The 18,915-nt window shown below is 40.6% G+C and overlaps 1 protein-coding gene across 2 annotated transcripts in view; it reads right to left on the reverse strand.

Annotated features, from left to right (window-relative positions):
• Positions 1-18,915, reverse strand: part of st8sia2 (ST8 alpha-N-acetyl-neuraminide alpha-2,8-sialyltransferase 2) — a 67,522-nt gene that overhangs the window by 12,353 nt on the left and 36,254 nt on the right. For both annotated transcript variants that reach the window (XM_063066544.1, XM_063066546.1), the window contains one exon: positions 6,799-7,092. In XM_063066544.1, coding sequence (XP_062922614.1) covers positions 6,799-7,092 — 294 coding nt within the window. The remainder of the gene's footprint in view (positions 1-6,798; positions 7,093-18,915) is intronic.

Here is an 18,915-nt window from a genome sequence, read left to right on the forward strand (position 1 = left end):
TCCATCTGGTCCAGGTGACTTATCCAAATTAAGACCTTTCAGTTTGCCTAGCACTTTTTCCTTTGTAATATCAATGGCACTCACTCTTGCTCCCTGACACTCACGGACCTCTGACATACTAGTGTCTTCCACAGTGAAGACAGAAGCAAAGTACTTACTAAGTTCACCTGCCATTTCTTTGTGCCCCATTACTACCTCACCAGCATCATTTTCCAGTGGTCCAATATCAACCCTTACCTCCCTTTTACCCTTTTGCTCCTCTATTAATGGCAAGATGATGCACAGAGAGACCTTGGGTCAAGTCCATTGATCCCTGAACGTGGTTGCAGAGGTTGATATGATGATAAAGAAGGTGTGTGGCCAGCTTGCCTTTGCTAGTCGAGGCATTGAGTTCAAGGGTCTAGAAGTTATGTTGCAGCTTTATAATACTCCAAAAAGGCCACATCTGGAGCATATATTCAATTCTTGTCACCCTGTTATAGGAAGGCATGGAGGCTTTGGAGCGGGCGCACAAGAATTTACCAGGGGGTTGCCTAGGTTAGTTTATGTACTATAAAGAAAGCTTGGTCAAACTTGGGTTGTTTTCTCTGGAATGGTGGAGGCTGTGGAGAAAGCTGATAGAGGTTTATATGATAATGTGAAGCATAGATAGAGTAGAGAATTGGTATCTTCGAAATGTCTCACACTAAAGGGCATGCATTTAATGTGGGAAGGGAGAAGTTCAAAGGAGATGTCCTGGACTAGTTTTTCGTTTACACACAGAGTTGTGGTGGAGTTAGTAGGAGTGGTGGTGGAGGCAAGTACAAAGATGTGTTTAAGCGGCTCTTTGACACTACATGAATCTGCAGGGAATGGAGGGAATATAGACATGGTGTAGGCAGAAGGGATTAATTAGATTAGACATTTAATTACTTGACTAATTACTTCAGCACAACATTGTGGCCCAGAGAGTCTCTTCTTTGTTTCGTCTCTAAAGTCCCCCGAAACAGCCCTAGATTTAATCATTCTATCTCCGGTGGCTCTGATCTCAGACGTCAAGGTCCTAGCCTCCTAGTTTTCCTCTCATCCTTAAAATCCACTACTTCGACCAAGATTTTTTTTGTCACCTGCTCTAGTGATCTTCTTACGTGGCTGGATATTTGATAAAGTGCTCGTGAGGCAACATGGGACTTTCCGCGGCGGCTAAAACTATATAAATGTGAGTTGCCGTTGTACTGGGTTTGGTCAGTGAGGCAGCAAATTAGCCTACAACACCTTGCATTAGTCAGGGGAGAATCCATTGGGTTTCTACCGCTAATTATTGAGCAACTGCACCTTATGTATGAAGGCGTACACCTGGCAATTGAATGAGCAGAAGCACATGCTGAACAATTGTTCGCTCATTCATATTAATAGAGCAAAAATCAAACTGGGCTTTCCACGACAATTCCTGATATCAGCTTCCAACTGGACATGCTATATTGGTGCCAGAATGTGTGGCAACACTTGCAGGGTGCCACCAGCACGTCCTTGGGCTGTGTTGGTTTTTAACGCAAATGACGCACATTTCGCTGTATGTTTCGACGTGCATGTGAGAAGTAAATGAATCGGAATCTGAGACATTTTTATAAATCAATCTGATTAAGTGAGTTCAAACGGCATTGCTGGCTGGAACATTCTCCATGAAGGGACAAATGAGTCACTTTGGCCACAATGAATCTCCACCAGTGTTGATATGGATGCCCTCATTATAACCACAATCTCTTTTGAGATTGCGACCAGAGTGAGGTTTTCATTTATTGCCTCGAACAGAAGAGTGAGCCTGTGACAGGACTGAGGCCAGCCTTCCTCAGGAGATGCCAGTAGGGCAATGACTTTACCGGTCATTGAACTGTAAAGCACTGAAATCGATCTTGTGGTATACTGTATCCATGCTGACCATCATGAATATTAATAACACTGGACAACAGAGATTTTGCTTCCTGAACACTTTTGGGCAGATCTTATGGATACTGGACTGTTCATAATGAAAAACTCCATGGAATTTCTCTATCACGCAACATTTTTTGAAATTGCCTATATTTGTTATTTTAATTTATAATTCAAGTCAGAATAACTTTGATGCCAAGTTTAAGAATGGCATATTGTTCGTTCACAAAACAGACAGGTCATCCACTCTTTGGGATACTTTTAAAGCTTATATTCGTGGTCAGATTATTTCGTATTCTGTTGCTTTGAGGAAGAAGCAGAAGCAGGAGGAGTTGGTAATTGTGGACAAGATTAAGGAAATTGATAAGAAATATGTTATAGCTCCTTCTGAGGAGTTATATAAACAAAGAACTGAACTTCAAATGGAACACAGTTTATTACTCTCGTCCTCGATTGTAAACCAATTAAAGAAAACAAGAAGTGAATTTTATGTACACAGTGACAAAATTGGTAAACTGTTGGCTAATCAATTGAAGTCTAAGTATGCTAAATCTCAAATTAATCAGATTTATAACCAAAATGATCGACTAATATTTGATCATGTGGGGATTAATCAAACCTTCTGTGATTTTTACTCTTCCTTATATCAATCAGAGTCTCCTTGAGATTCTAAATATATGAATGATTTTTTAGATAATTTAGACTTCCCTGAGATTTCACAGGATATGGTTTCTATGTTAGATATTCCTATTACCATGGATGAGATTAAGAATGTTATTTTCTCTATGAATTTGGGGAAAGCTCCTGGCCCTGATGGGTTTACCGTAGAATTTTATAAATGTTTTGCTCCTTCATTAATCCCTTGGCTCTGTAGGGTTTTTGAGGCTTCATTGAAACTTGGTATACTTCCTGAATCTTTTAATAGAGCGTCAGTCTCTTTAATATTAAAGAAGGATAAAGATCCTGCTCAATGTGCATCTTATAGACCAATATCTTTATTAAATGTTGATTCTAAAGTTTTTTCTAAGTTATTAGCAAATAGATTAGAAAAAGTACTTCCCTCTATTATTTCGGAAGACCAAATGGGTTTTATTAAAGGTCGTTACTCTTTTTATAATATTCGTACACTGTTAAATATCGTTTATACTCCCTCACAAAATGTTCCTGAGTGTGTTATCTCTTTAGATGCCGAGAAAGCTTTTGATAGAGTAGAATGGCCTTATTTATTTAAGGTGCTTGAAAGGTTTAATTTCAGCTTGAAATTTATATCCTGGATTAAACTCTTATATTATTCTCCTGTGGCCCCGGTCCGTACTAACTCTTTAAGTTCACCTTTTTTCCCTCTTTTTCGAGGTACTCGACAAGGCTGTCCTCTTAGTCCCTTATTATTTGATATTGCATTAGAACCTCTTGCAATTGCCATTCGAGAATCTCCAAATATTACTGGGATAACTCGGGGCTTAAAGTCCCATAAATTATCACTCTATGCTGATGATTTACTTTTATATATTTCTAATCCTCAAAAATCCATCCCAGCTGTTTTAGAGTTATTAGCACAATTTGGTCTTTTTTCAGGTTATAAATTAAATCTTAGTAAGAGTGAACTCTTTCTGATTAATAAACAACTTCCCTTATATTATAAATTTCCATTTAAATTTATTAATAATTATTTTTCATATCTTGGGATTAAAATTACTTGTAAATACAAAGATTTATTTAAGACTAACTTTTTACCATTAATAGACCATATTACTCAACTTTCATCTAAATGGCTTCCTTTGTATTTAACTTTGATTGGTCGTATTAACGCAGTTAAGATGTTTTTTTTGCCAAAATTTTTATATATATTTCAGGCGTTACCAATCTTTGTTCCAAAATCTTTTTTTTGACAAAGTTGACTCTAAAATTTCTTCATTTATTTGGCAGAACAAAAACCCGAGACTGGGTAAAATACATTTGCAGAAAGCTAAGAGAGATGGAGGCTTAGCATTACCTAACTTTAGATTTTATTATTGGGCAATTAATATTCGACATATGAAATTCTGGTTACTGGACCAGGATATACAATCCATTCCTAAATGGGTAGTATTGGAATTACAATCTGTTCAGGGTTTTACACTTGGCTCCATTTTAGGTTCCTCTCTTCCTTTTGATTGGAAACGCCTTAAACAGGTGTCTAACCCGATAGTTAAATATACCTTGCGTATTTGGTTTCAATTCAGAAAATTTTTTGATCTTAATCAATTTGGGTTAGCGATTCCTATATTAGGTAACATACTTTTTCCTCCCTCTTTTACGGATCGTGCTTTTCAAATTTGGAAGACTAAGGGTATTTCACGGTTTTTGGATTTATTTTTAGATGGTTCCCTTATGTCTTTTGAACAATTATCTAATAAATATAACTTATCAAGAATACATTTTTTTAGATATTTACAAGTTAGAAATTTTCTAAGTACTATACTTTCTTCCTTTCCAATGCTCCCTCCTACATACATTTTAGATACTATAATCAACCTTAATCCATGTCAGAAAGGTGCATCGGCTATGATTTATAATATTATTATGAAACTTAGGAAAGCTCCATTTGATAAGATTAGGGTAGATGGGGAACAGGAATTGGGGTTTACCATTTCTGTGGATGACTGGGGGCAGATTTTACAATTAGTCAATACTTCCTCTATCTGTGCTAAACATTCCCTAATTCAATTTAAAGTTGTTCATAGAGCACATATGTCCAAAGATAAGTTAGCGTGTTTTTATTCTTATATTAATCCTTTTTGTGATAGATGTCCGGGGCAGATAGCCTCTTTAACTCATATGTTTTGGTCTTGCCCTACTTTGGAAACTTTTTGGAGAGACATTTTTAATATTATCTCCAAGGTATTGAATATAGATATCTCTCCTCACCCTATTACTGCTATCTTTGGACTACCTAAAATTTCCAGTAATCTCTCCCCTTCAGCCTGTAGAATGATTGCATTTCTTACTTTAATGGCGAAAAGATGTATCTTACAACATTGGAAAGAGCTTAATGCTCCAACTACCTTTTTTTGGTTTTCTCAGACGATATTATGCTTGAACTTGGAGAAAATTAGAAGCAATCTTTATGACTCCTCTTTTAAATTTGAACAGACTTGGAGATCTTTTATTCAATATTTTCATTTAATGTAATATATACCCTTCTTGTTTTTTTCACTGTTTTTAATGGAGGTCGGGATTGAGGACGTGATTTTAAGTTTAACTCTGTTTGGTTTCAAGTTAGCCCATTGCTTTGCGTTGCTTTTAGTTAGTTGCACGGTGGGTTTTTTTTGGGGGTTTTTTTTCTTTTTCTCTATTGATATATATATAAAATTAGTATACTATTATGTTACCTTGGTATATTATGTTTAAATTACATTGTTTGTAGTATTTTTTTTGTATTAATATCTTCTGTAATTTTATTATATTTTAACAATGTATTAGTGTCTATATGGCTTACCTTTTTGTATACTTACTTAATAAAAAGATTTAAAAAGAAAGAAAACAGACAGGTCATCGATGACAAGCAATTTGAAGAACTTCTAGCAGGACCAGAGAAAATCACATGAAAGGCACTCAAGGATGCTATTGAAAATTTTGTTGGCAACTGCAGAGCATCAGATTACGTGTAGCTGGTTGACAATATGCTTCAAGCATTAAAAAACCATGAGGTGCAACATGTCACTAAAGATTAATTTTCTGCATTCCCATTTAGACTTCTTCCTTTCAAATCTTGGCGCTGCCAGTGACGAGCATAGTGAAAGGTTTCACCAGGACATTGTGGTCATGGAGAAATGGTATCAGGGCAACTGGAATCCATCAATGGTGTCTCATTACTGTCAGACACTTAAACGAGAAGCCTCAGACACTGAATACAAATGAAAAGCATCAGCATCGTTATGCAACTAAATGTATTGTGTTCAATGAAAGTTAATTTCTTGTTTCCCCAAATTTCTACGTGATACACATCGTCTGAAATGATATTTGTGTTCAGCTTCAAGTGGTCAATCATAAACAATACAAAATTCTGAGGAAGCAATGCCTTCAAAAAATGTGCTCTCTGTGCCCTGCTCATTCAGGTACCTGTACTGATTGCCCTGTTTCTCCTTTTCCTGTTCCTACCTTCACCACCTGCTCTGACAGACCATCCAGGTACTAACTAGTCTTTGTGTGATAAGGGTTTTTCTTTAGAGATGCAGCATAGTAACGGGCCACCCAATTACACCCCTGTGACCAATCAACCTACTAATCCATCTTGTCTTAAGAACGTGTGAGGAAACCAGAGCAACTGGATGAAACCCACACAGTCATGGGGAGAACATACAGACAGCGGTGGAATTGAACCTGGGTCGTTGGGCTGTAAGAGCATGACGCGAACCATGCCTCCCATGTTACTCCTCAGATCCCCCATAAAGCTCCCTTATCTCCTTATGCCTATACTCCCATTATAGACACCTCTACCATGGGAAACAGATTATGGCTATCTACTCTATCTCCCCCTTTCGTAATTCTATGTAGACAGTGAAATCAACCATGCAGTTTGGAGACACATAAGAGACTACGGACACTGGAAATCATGAGCAACACACACAAAATGCTGAGGAACCCAACAGATCAGGCAGCATCTAAGGAGGGAAATAAACTGGTCAACATTTCAGGCCAAGACTCTTCACTGGTGTTGTTTGACATTTTGGGCTGAGAACCTTCATCTGGACTGGTGAAGGGTCTCGGCCAGCCATGTTGACTATCCATTTCCTTCCACAGATGCTGGCTGACCCATTGAGTTCCTCCGGTACTTTGTGTGTGTTACGTGTACTTTGGAGGCTTTTTGTTCCAGTAGTATGTGGGTTCCGGAGCGAAGTTGGTACTTACCCCCGCACTGCATGTAGAAGCCTTAGTGACGGATAGGCTGTCTGAATGTGGATTTTGTGCTCTATGATGAGGTTGTTCACCCACTCCACACGCTCTTCTCCCCCTTTGGCCATAAACGCTGGAATCCAGAGAATGGCGCCGTCCAGCATCTTTAACCGGTGCAGTAGTTTCTCCTTCCACGTCTCGTTCTTCAGATCCTCAAATGCACGCTGCACCACAGAAGGATTCATAGTCACCAAGTCAGTCTTCAGTCCGACGTCCTGTGCATACTCTTCAACTGGGGCAAGATTACACCTTAAAACAAATTAATTTGCAAATTAATCGTTTGTTGTTATCCCTGATTCTAGCACTGTGCTGGATCTTAATATTGAAAGCTAAAAAAGAACACTGAGTGATTAACAAACGCAAGAATTCTGGAGGAACTCAGCAAATCAGGCAGCATCTGTGGAGAAGAATAAACCCGATGAAGGATCTCATCCCAAAATACTTATTGTCTATTCTCCTTCACAGATAAGACCATAAAACCATAAGACAAAGGAGCAGAAGCCGGCCATTCGGCCCATCGAGTCTGCTCCGCCATTTTATCATGAGCTGATCCATTCTCCCATTTAGTCCCACTCCCCCGCCTTCTCACCACAACCCTTGATGCCCTGGTTACTCAGATACCTATCAATCTCTGCCTTAAATATACCCAATGACTTGGCCTCCACTGCCGCCCGTGGCAACAAATTCCATAGATTCACCAGCCCCTGGCTGAAAAAATTTCTTTGCATCTCTGTTCTGAATGGGCGCCCTTCAATCCTTAAGTCATGCCCTCTCGTACTAGACTCCCCCACCATGGGAAACAACTTTGCCACATCCACTATGTCCATGCCTTTCAATATTTGAAATGTTTTTATGAGGTCCCCCCCATTCTTCTAAACTCCAAGGAGTACAGTCCAAGAGCGGACAAACGTTCCTCATATGTTAACCCTCTCATTCCCAGAATCATTCTAGCGAATCTTCTCTGAACCCTCTCCAAAATCAGCACATCCTTTCTTAATTAAGGAGCCCAAAGCTGCACATAGTACCCCAAGTATGGTCTTACCAGTGCCTTATAGAGCCTCAATATCACATCCCTGCTCCGATACTCTATTCCTCTAGAAATGAATGCCAACATTGCATTCGCCTTCTTCACCACCGACTCAACCTGGCAGTTAACCTTAAGGGTATCCTGTACGAGGACTCCCAAGTCCCATTGCATCTCAGAACTTTGAATTCTCTCCCCACTTAAATAATAGTCTGCCCATTTCTTCTACCAAAGTGCATAACCATACACTTTCCAACATTGTATTTCATTTGTCACTTCTTTGCCCATTCTCCCAATCTATCCAAGTCTCTCTGCAGACTCTCTGTTTCCTCAGCACTACCGGCCCCTCCACCTACTTTGTATCATCAGCAGACTTAGCCACAAAGCCATCTATTCCATAATCCAAATCGCTGATATACAACATGAAAAGAAGCAGCCCCAACACCACTGTGGAACACCACTGGTAACCGACAGCCACCCAGAATAGGATCCCTTTATTCCCACTCTCTGTTTCCTGCCAATCAGCCAACGCTCTATCCACGTATGTAACTTTCCCATAATTCCATGGGCTCTTATCTTGTTAAGCGGCCTCATGTGTGGCACCTTGTCAAAGGCCTTCTGAAAATCCAAATATACAACATCCACTGCACCTCCCTTGCCTAGCCTACTTGTAATTTCCTCAAAATATTTGCAATAGGTTTGTCAGGCAGGATTTTCCTTTAAGGAAACCATGCTGAGTTTTGCCTATCTTGTCAGATGTTGCCTGACTTGCAGAATTCCTCCAGCCTTTTGTGTGTGTTGCTCAAGATTTCCAGCATTTGCAGGATCTCTTGTGGTTATGCTTGACTGGACAATTCCTTGATATCCAACAGAGTCTGTGACCCTGAACACAGAAGCTGAAGTTTCAAGCCAAACTTCAGAACACAAACATATAATTCAGGGTAAAGCTCTAATGAACCACAGTGGGAGCGCTCTGCACTACCAATACTCTTGATCAGATATTATCAGCTCACTTCTTTGCTTCAGTGGCTATTTACTGTCACATAGACTATTTAAGGAAGATGCTGAAAGTTTTCAGGAGTGGTCAGACATCCTGAAACAATAACACTAACAATTAACCTGTCATTCGCCCACTCTTGTTGGACTTAATGAAAGCATTTCAGTGTCATTTGTGTCTTTAAATTTTTCCTGTCTTCAGCCTTTTGAAAATCCTGTTACTCAGATAATTAAAGATACAAGTTTCCTTATTAAGAGTCAGCTCCTGAATCCTACCAGAATTCCATTATTGTTCTAAAAGAGCTTGTTTACTTTCCAGTTTCATATTCAGTTGAAAGGATCTACATATAAAACCATAACTTTCTTATACAGGGCAATTGTCAGACTGCTTAGCAATCATGCAAAAATACACACTCAGTGGCCACTTTATTAGGTATATGTGCTTGTTAATATAAACATCTAATCAGCCAATCATGTGACAGCAAACAAAAACCAGAAACTCATCATAACATGAATTACAGAGTCCAATCTACAAATTACATTGGTTAAACATTGCCCAAACCACAAAATGCAGCACCATCCACTGACAGCATCGAAGGAGAGAGAGGATGCTTTCCAGACAAGGATACATTGCCAGACTAAAAAATATTACATTGGAAATATTGAATTTTGATTTCACCATCTCTTTATAAATAAAATTACTGTAGGTGGGGATAAGCTGTTGCCCAAAGGAGAGCCTTGAACCTGTCAGTCAGCATTCAAAAAGTTTTCGATCTGAAACATCTACTCTGTTTTATTTCTCCACAAATGTCTCCTGACCTGCTGGATGTTGTCATCATTTTCTGTACTTAATTGTTTGTTTTTCAGTTTCTTATGAGATGGAGGGGCAAGACACTGATGGACTTGGGCAACCAGTACTGAGGGTCTGGGAACAGGGTATAGTATCTGAAGGTTTTACTCGAGAATAAGAGTCGGACTTCATGTTACTGTTGCGGTAGTTAATGGGTTAATACTACACCACTCATTTAGCTGCTCTCACATGGGAGGAGTTCACATTGAGTCTAATAGTTTGGGACAAGTGACTAAAGGACAGAGTAATCTCTTGTGTGCTCAGGTAGTCTACCCTGACCTCAATTAGATTCAATGTTTTTTTAAAGCGAATGATGAAAACATTTCACAAAATGAGACTGTTCTTAAAAAAAAAGGAATTAGTGAAAAAAAGGAGGAAAACAAAGAGAGTGCGAGACTATTAAGAACAAAGTGAAAGACAGTTATATTTTTGGCAATTCCTTTTTATGTTTATGTAAGGAGCACACGTTACGTGCCATGGGTGAAGTGAACTGAATCACTCAATTTCAGTGAATATATTTTCAATGCAGTTCCATAGACAAGTAGTACATGCCTAGTTTTTCTTTTTGTTTCAAGAAGAGGAGATGTTATAACCATATAATAATTACAGCATGGAAACAGGCCATCTCGGCCCTTCTAGTCCATGCCGAACTCTTACTCTCACCTAGTCCCACCGACCTGCACTCAGCCCATAACCCTTCATTCCTTTCCTGTCCACATATCTATCCAATTTAACTTTAAACGACAACATCGAACCTGCTCCAACCACTTCTGCTGGAAGCTCGTTCCACACAGCTACCACTCTCTGAGTAAAGAAGTTCCCCCTCATGTTACCCCTAAACTTTTGCCCTTTAACTCTCAAATCATGTCCTCTTGTTTGAATCTCCCCCACTCTCAATGGAAAAAGCCTATCCACATCAACTCTATCAATCCCCCTCATAATTTTAAATACCTCTATCAAATCCCCCCTCAAGCTTCTACGCTCCAAAGAATAAAGACCTAACTTGTCCAACTTTTCTCTGTAACTTAGGAGATGAAACCCAGGCAACATTTTAGTAAATATCCTCTGTACTCTCAATTTTATTGACATCTTTCCTATAATTTGGTGATCAGAACTGTACACAATACTCCAAATTTGGCCTTACCAATGCCTTATAGAGTTTGGCATGGATGAGAAGGGCCGAGATGGCCTGTTTCCGTGCTGTAATTGTTATATTGTTATAACATCTCCTCTTCTTGAAACAAAAAGGAAAACTAGGCATGTACTACTTGTCTATGGAACTGCATTGAAAATATATTCACTGAAATTGAGTGTTTCAGTTGTGGTAGTTAATGGGTTAACCCTATGCCTCACAGCTGCTCCCACATGGGAGGAGTTCACATATTGTACAAGGAAGGTTATCAATAAAGTTGAGTTGAATAGCCTGCATGCTGATGTGCTGGTGTGCTCTCTGCATTCTCCCCCAATATCGAGCACAATAGTTACAGCTTTATAAAATATTGGATAGATATTTGCATTAATGAGCAGGGGTATAACTATACCTAGTAAAGTGGCCACTGAGTGTATATTTAGAGTTATCAAATTGACCCTTAATGTTTTCTACAGGCATAATGTAAATGAGGAAGTTCAACTTCCGAATAAGCTTCAATAAAATTATATGAAGCGATTAATTTCCAGCAACCAGGGAAGCAAAGCTTGCATGACACAAGTCAAAGGAAAACCCAACGCACAGAAGAATTTCAAAGTGAGTCTCTCAACTGCAAGTTATTATGTTTAGAAAGTGGCCTCTCACCAAGCTTGTTCCACCACCCTGTGCAGCCTTGATTTAGAAAGGTCACAACAGAGAGGGAGAAAGAAAATAAAAAGTCAGAGTGGAAAAGGAAAGAAAGGACATGAAGATAGAGGAAAAGAGTGAACATGCAATTAGACGTTGCAGAAGTAGGCCATTCAGTCCATCGAGTCTGCTCCACCATTCAATCATGACTGATATATTCTCCCTCTCAACCCCATTCTACAGTGTTCTTCCCATGACCTCTAACACCCTTACTAATCAAGCACATATCAACCTCTGCTTTAAATGTTCTTAATGCCTCAATCTCCACAGCCATCTGGGTAAATGAATTCCACACGTTCACCACCCTCTGGCTAAAGAAATCCTCCTCATCACTGTCCTAAAGGGACATCCTTGAATTCTGAGTCTGTGCCCTTTTACAGCTTCAGTTTTGAAATACATTGGTTAATACTTCAGGTAGGAAGCCATCGGGATTGTTCACTCACACAATAGCCTCTTAGCAGAGCAGAGCAGGGTTAGAATCAAGGAAGATTAAGTTTTCAGAAGGCTTTCATATTGAGGTAATTACTACATTCAATAGATTACAAATGAAATGAACATGCAAGAAAGAAGGTGAAGAGTAGAGTATTATTAGAAGAAAATTTTAGTGGGATTCTCTATAGACAAGAGGCTCTGCTGTAATGTATACATGAAGACAAGTACAGAAGAGTCTATTGAGATTTTGATGTACACAGATGCATCAATTTCATTCCAGACTGAGAGGCAGCAGGAACCAGCTAATCCAATTGAACTGCATGTTGGGACTTAATCCAACGTTCTCAGGAGATTCCAGCTGCTAAATCCAAGAGTGGAAATGAGATGAAATGTGCCTGACAGTTCAGGAATTTCTAAATGATCGGAGGAGCATTAGGTATGACTGTAAAATGCCAGGCAACCAGGGAGTGTGAAGGAGAGCCCACAGGAGATACGGCAGTTGTTGATGTTTGCATGTAGACTACTGGGCTGCAGTCTGCAAGTTTAAAAGTGTCACTGTGGTAAACCATGTATATAGGTTGTAACTGGGTTACCTGTCTGGACACACCCTTCTGCTGACTGCTCCTGTGGCTCCTCCCACAGACCCCTGAATAAAGGTGATTGTGTCACTGCTCCTCCCTCAGTCCAGGACAGATACTCAGCATGGACGTGGGTCCATTTACTGTTAGTAAAAGCCTTTCAGTGTTTACTCTACTTCCAGTCTTTTGGAGTAATTGATAGTGCATCAGTCACATAATCTTTAGAGCAGGGAAACAAGCCGTTCTGCCCATTTAGTTTAGGCTAGGGTTCATATTACATTCTAGCTTCTATCTTGTATCAACTAATCTCCTTTAACATAGAACAATGCAGACACACTGTAAAGAAACAAGTACCACGTCCACATCGACCATCAACTACTCATTTACATTAATTCTATTTTAGTGAATTCTCACATCCAAATCAGCTGCCTTAAATACTACCACCCATCTACTCACAGGGGTAGTTTAACCTAGCGGTCAGTGTATGTATGGCTTTACAGTGCTAGCAATCAGAAGGTCGGAGTTCAGCAGTAGGGAGGGTGAGCAGTTTCCAGTCCCTGGGTGTCAATGTCTCTGAAGGTCGCTCCTAGGCCCTGCGTATTGTTGCAATCACAAAAAAGGTATGTCAGCAGCTATATTTCATTGGGAGCTTGAAGAGATTCGTTCTGTCACCAAAAACTCCAGCAAATTTCTACAGATGTACCATGGAGAGCATTCTACTTGATTGCATCACCGTCTGGTATGGAGGGGCCACTGCACAGGATCGGAAAAAGCTGCAGAAGTTTGTAAACTCAGCCAGTTCCATCATGGGCACTAGCCTCCCCACACACCCTCAAAAGGTGATGGCAGTATCCATTATTAGGGATCCTCATCACCCAGGACATGTCCTCTTCTCATTGCTACTATCAGGGAGGAGGTACAGGAGCCTGAAGACACACACTCAACCACTCAGGAACACCTTCTTCCCCTCTGCCATCAGATTTCTGAACAGAAAATGAGTCAACCCATGAACACCACCTTATTTTTATTTAGCTCCCTTCCACTACATATTGAATTTAATTTTCAATCTATATTTCCCATTGTAATTCGTGGTGTTTTTTGTGTATTACCCTGTACTGCTGCTGCAAAACAACGTTTCATGACATATGTCAGTGATATTAAACTTTATATTCTGATTCTGATTCTGAATTCCATCGCTGTCTGTAAGGAGTTTGTACGTTCTCTCCGTGAGCCCGTGGGTTTCCTCAGGATGCTCTGGTTTCCCCCCCACGTTCTAACGATGTATAGCTTAGTCAGGGCACAAGCTATGTTGGCACCCGGAGCATTGTGGCACTTGCAGTCTACCCCCAGCACAACCTCAGACTGTGCTGGGTCGTCGATGCCAATGACGTATATATCATTGTAATAAAGGCATTCGTTAGACTGGCGAGACCATGGATCTGCGCCTGGAAAGTCTTCACTCTCCAGGGCGCAGGCCTGGGCAAGGTTGTATGGAAGACCAGCAGTTGCCCATGCTGCAAGTCTCCCCTCTCCACGACACCAATGTTGTCCAAGGGAAGGGCATTAGGATCCATACAGCTTGGCATCAGTGTCGTCGCAGAGCAATGTGTGATTAAGTGCCTTGCTCAAGGACACAACATGCTGCCTCAGCCAAGGCTCAAACTCACGACCTTCAGGCAGTCACTAGTCCAATGCCTTAACCACTTAGCCACGTGCCCACATATCATTGTACTTGTGACAAATAAAGCTAATCTATTCTTCATTTTTTTTTAAGCCAATGTGCACATCTTCGAGATATAGGAGGAAGCTAGAGCACCTGGAGGAAACCCATGTGGTCACAGGGGGACATGCAAACTCCACACAGTCAGCACCCGAAGTCAGGATTGATCGTGGGGTTTCTGCTGTCCTGAGATAGTGGCTCGTGTGTCTCTACCTTTGCACTACCCACATATCCTTTCATACCAACCTTTAACTACATCAATTAAAGGAAATAGTTGAAACAAATATACTGTCTTGATCACACAATGACTGTAACACTAAGTAGAAAAGGAGCTACAGCAAGTCCCATATTCTTACCCCTCGGGGGCAAGATAGTTTTTCTCCAGACTCTCTGTTGGAATTATTATATTACCTCTCTCTATATCTAATCTATCAAATCTCTTCATAATCTTGAAGGCCTCTATCATTTTCCAGGCTTTTTCTGGCGATTGGAATAATTTCTCGGTACTGGTATCATTCTTTGTGTTCTTATTGTGAAAACTGGCAAATTGGTTTATTACTATCATGTTTATTTATTTATTTATTGAGATGCAGCGCAGAATAGACTCTTCTAGTCCTTTGAGCTGTGGCGCCCAGCAATCCCCGATTTAACCCCAGCCTAATCACGGGTCAATTAACAATGACCAATTAACCTACCAATTAGTACGTCTTCGGACTGTGGGAGGAAACCAGAGCTCCTGGAGGAAACCCATGTGGTCATGGGGAGAATGTACAAACTTCTTACAGCAGGAATTGAACTTGGGTCACTGGTACTGTAAAGTGTTGTGCTTACCATTTCGCTGAGGTCCCGAGGTACAATGAAAAAGCTGACTTGCATACCATTCGCACAGATTGATTCATTACAACAGTACATTTTATCTGCCTTTCCTTTAAGTATCTCCAGCAATCCATATTCTACAAGCCTCTAGGGTAGGGAACACCAACTATTTACTTCCCTCTGCAAGAACTTCCTTAGTTATGCATGCTGACCAGTCAGATCATTTCATCACATTAGAACAGCGAGGAAGTGTAAGAGCAGAATACAAACGATATAGAACTCTTCATCATGGTCTAACCAAGGTCTGTACACACTTACCATATCTGTTTTACTTCATCTCAATTCAAGATTCAAAGTAAATTTATTATCAATGTATGTATAAATTATACACCCTTGAGATTTGTCTGCTCACTGGCAGCCACAAAGCAAGAAATCCAGAAGAACCCAATTAAAAAAACACAATCTTGCAAACAGTATAAGCAAGCAACAGCATTCCGAACCAAATTGAGTCCTTAGAGCTGAAACCCCGGAGCAGCCTTTCGGGAATTCTTCTAAAAAATAAACACCAGGATTTTATTCATCTTTTTAAAAATATCATTAATCTCATTTCTGACTTTTATAGTGCACAGGGTTATCTTGACATAGAATGAGCAAATAAAGTGGTCATGGCTGTAAGCGACATTTGTTAACAACAACTTCCAAGATGGCTGACACTGACATCTACACCCTTGAATTACGTTGTGATCAGATTACTAAATGCCCTTTTGCACGACATGGTATGTTCACACCACTGTACTCAGAGGAGAAATGCACCTAGTTCAGAAAGACTATAGTTTAGGACAGTTAAATGTTACTACATTTTTAAAAATAAAAAGTTTAGAAATTGTGATTTGACGAATAAACTCTTCTTGTGCTTCAAGCCGGGTATACACCGGGAAAGAACTGGATCCTTTTTTTAAAAATTGCGATTTGTTGATGACTTGGTCTGTGTGTTAGCTTCTCATTTACAGCTCTTCCCTAGGTTACAAGTGCCTGGCAACAGCCTAGGTTACAAATGGGACGGCACAGTAGCGTAACAGTTTGCGTAATGCTTTACAGTGCCATTAATCGGAAGATTAGGGTTCAATTGGTGCTGCTTGTAAAGCTTCTGTACATTCTCCCCCATGACCACGTGCATTTCCTCCTGGTGTTCTGGTTTCTTCTCACATTCCAGGAGATGTACAGTTTAGTGTTAGCCATTTGTGGGCATGTTATATTAATGCCGGAAGTGTGGCGACCATTGGGAGCTGCCCCCTGCACGTCCTCGGACTATGTTGGTTGTTGATGCAAGTGACACATCCCCCTGTATGTTTCGATGTACATGTGACAATCAATCTTATGGACAGCCCGCAATACGAACAAGCTTTTAGGACTGGTGGGATGGGTTCCTGTCAACTTCTTCCAGACGGAACAGGACAATTCCCTGTGCCTTCTCTCCCTAGCCCTGAGCTGCAAAAATCAGGGGCTGGGTGGAGCTGAGCAGAGCTGAGAGCACTGAGCTATGCTGTCTATAGCCTATCCGTTTCACATTCCCAGTAACTCCCCCCAGATGCTACCAATTTACTCAGGCAGCTTACAGTGGCCAATTAAGCCACTTGCAGTTCGATAGTAACATCTCATCCTCTGGATACCTCAAAGCATTTTACAAGTTTGAGGCTACTGCTGAAAGATGATCTCCGCTGTTTCGACCTGAAGCCAACTACAGGTGGTAAATTCCAACAGACACCAGCTGTTTTAAAGTTTTGGCAGTTTTGTACTCTCAGTGGCCACTTTATTAGTTAGCTCATGTAGCTAATGAAGCGACCGCTGCTTGTATGTTCGTGGTCTTCTTGTCGTCGTGGCTATCCCTCGAGGTTCAAGATGATGGTCTTCATACCGTACAGAGTGAAGACACCTGTGCGTGTATTTGTTTAACGTGTACTTGATGTTGCACTCCAAGAAGCACACGATACTTCACAAATCAACCAACTGATTCCAATGGCACGGAAACCACGACGATTGGAGCTGATGGATTTGTTGCAGCCTTCATCCGCCTTCACAGCCGTTGAGTTCGAAGTAAGTTCGTCTGCCTGTTCCGTTGAGGTCTCGGTTGGATTGTTCTTTGTCAGGGACCTCACCCTTGACCTTACCGCCATGGGTGACCCTACCAGGAGCATAGCTCCAGACGGCATCGCTCTCGGGATCTCACAACCACACAAGCTTCTCCACCACGACAAGGTGACAATCCACGGAGAAGGTCTTCTACCGTTGTAGCCTACGACTTCAAGATTCGATGTGTTGTGCTTTCAGAGATGGTCTTCTAAACACCATTGTTGTAATGTGTGGTTATTTGAATTACTTCTTCCTTCCCATCAGCTTGAACTAGTCTGGCTATTTTCCTCTGACCTCTCTCATTAACAAGGCATTTTCATCCACAGAACTGCTGCTCATTGGATGTTTTTTTTAAAGTTTTTCACACTAAACTCTACGAACTCAAGAGATTGTTGTGCATGAAAATCCCGGGAGATCTGTAGTTTCTGAGATACTTAAACCACCCCGTCCGACCCCAACAATCATTCCATGGTCAAAGTCACTAAGATCACATTTCTTTCCCATTCTGATGTTTGGTCTGAGCAAAACAAAACCTCTTGACCACACCTGTACGCTTTTCTGCATTGAGTTGCTGCCACATGATTGGTTGATTAGCTACTTGCATTAATGAGCAGGTGTACTTCATAAAGTAGTGACTGAGTGTTGTCATAGAGTTATGCGGCCCAGAACCAGGCCCTTAGCCCGACTCATCCATGCCAACCAAGATGTCTATCTGAACTCAGCTTACTTGCCTTTGTTTGGCACATATCTTACTAAACCTTTTCTATCTTGTACCCATCTAAAGTCTGTTAAATATAGTAATGTATCCGCCTGCAGCTTCCTCTGTAAACTCACTCCACTTCCCTGCTTTTCTAATCAATGTACCTGGCATTGATAACATTCTGGTTAACTTTTCTAATTGTTTGCTGTACCAGCATAGGAGATTTTTCCAGTTTGTGCACTCATATCCTTCTGCTCTATGAAATCTTTCATCACATGTTCCCACATTATACTCCACCTTGCCAGATCTTTGCCCCATCACAGAACTTAGCTATACCCCTTTGTAACCTTCATACATCCTCGATCATCACCTTGCAATAGAAAGAATCCATTGCAAAGTTTAAAGTAAATTTATTATCGAAGTACATATATGTCACCATATACTACCTTGTGATTCGTTTTCTTGTGGACATTCATAGTAAAACACAGAAATACAATTACTTACTTATGCCCATTATGCCACTGGTGTTTAGGGCAGCAATGAAGGTCCTCCATCTCTGTCTGTTCTTGGCCACTCAGATGTGGAAGGATTCTTCATTATTGTTTCCATAACAATTTTGTTTTACTAGTCAAGGCTGTTCACCCTGAGCTGAACCCCCAAACCTGGAGGACTGGTAGACCATTCTTAGTCTGGCCTCCGCACTTTGACCTGTTTCTTATGGGTGACCCTACCAAGATCCAAAGCATAAAGCCCTGACTCGAGCCAGAATAGCTCTCTGGGTCATCGAGGCATGCAAGCCTCCAAACCCAATGGCAGGGTGGTGGTCCTTCTGGAGGAAGAAATACAATACAATCAATGAAAACTTCATTCCCTACCTACCTTTGTGTCCTCAGCAGACTTGGCAATCACATCTTCAATGCTTTTGCCCAAATTATTCTTACTGTTTATACAATGTTGAGGCCCAACCCTTTAGCACAAAACTTATTATATAT

This window comes from Mobula hypostoma, chromosome 13 (genome assembly GCF_963921235.1).
Source record: "Mobula hypostoma chromosome 13, sMobHyp1.1, whole genome shotgun sequence".
NCBI lineage: Eukaryota > Metazoa > Chordata > Chondrichthyes > Myliobatiformes > Myliobatidae > Mobula > Mobula hypostoma.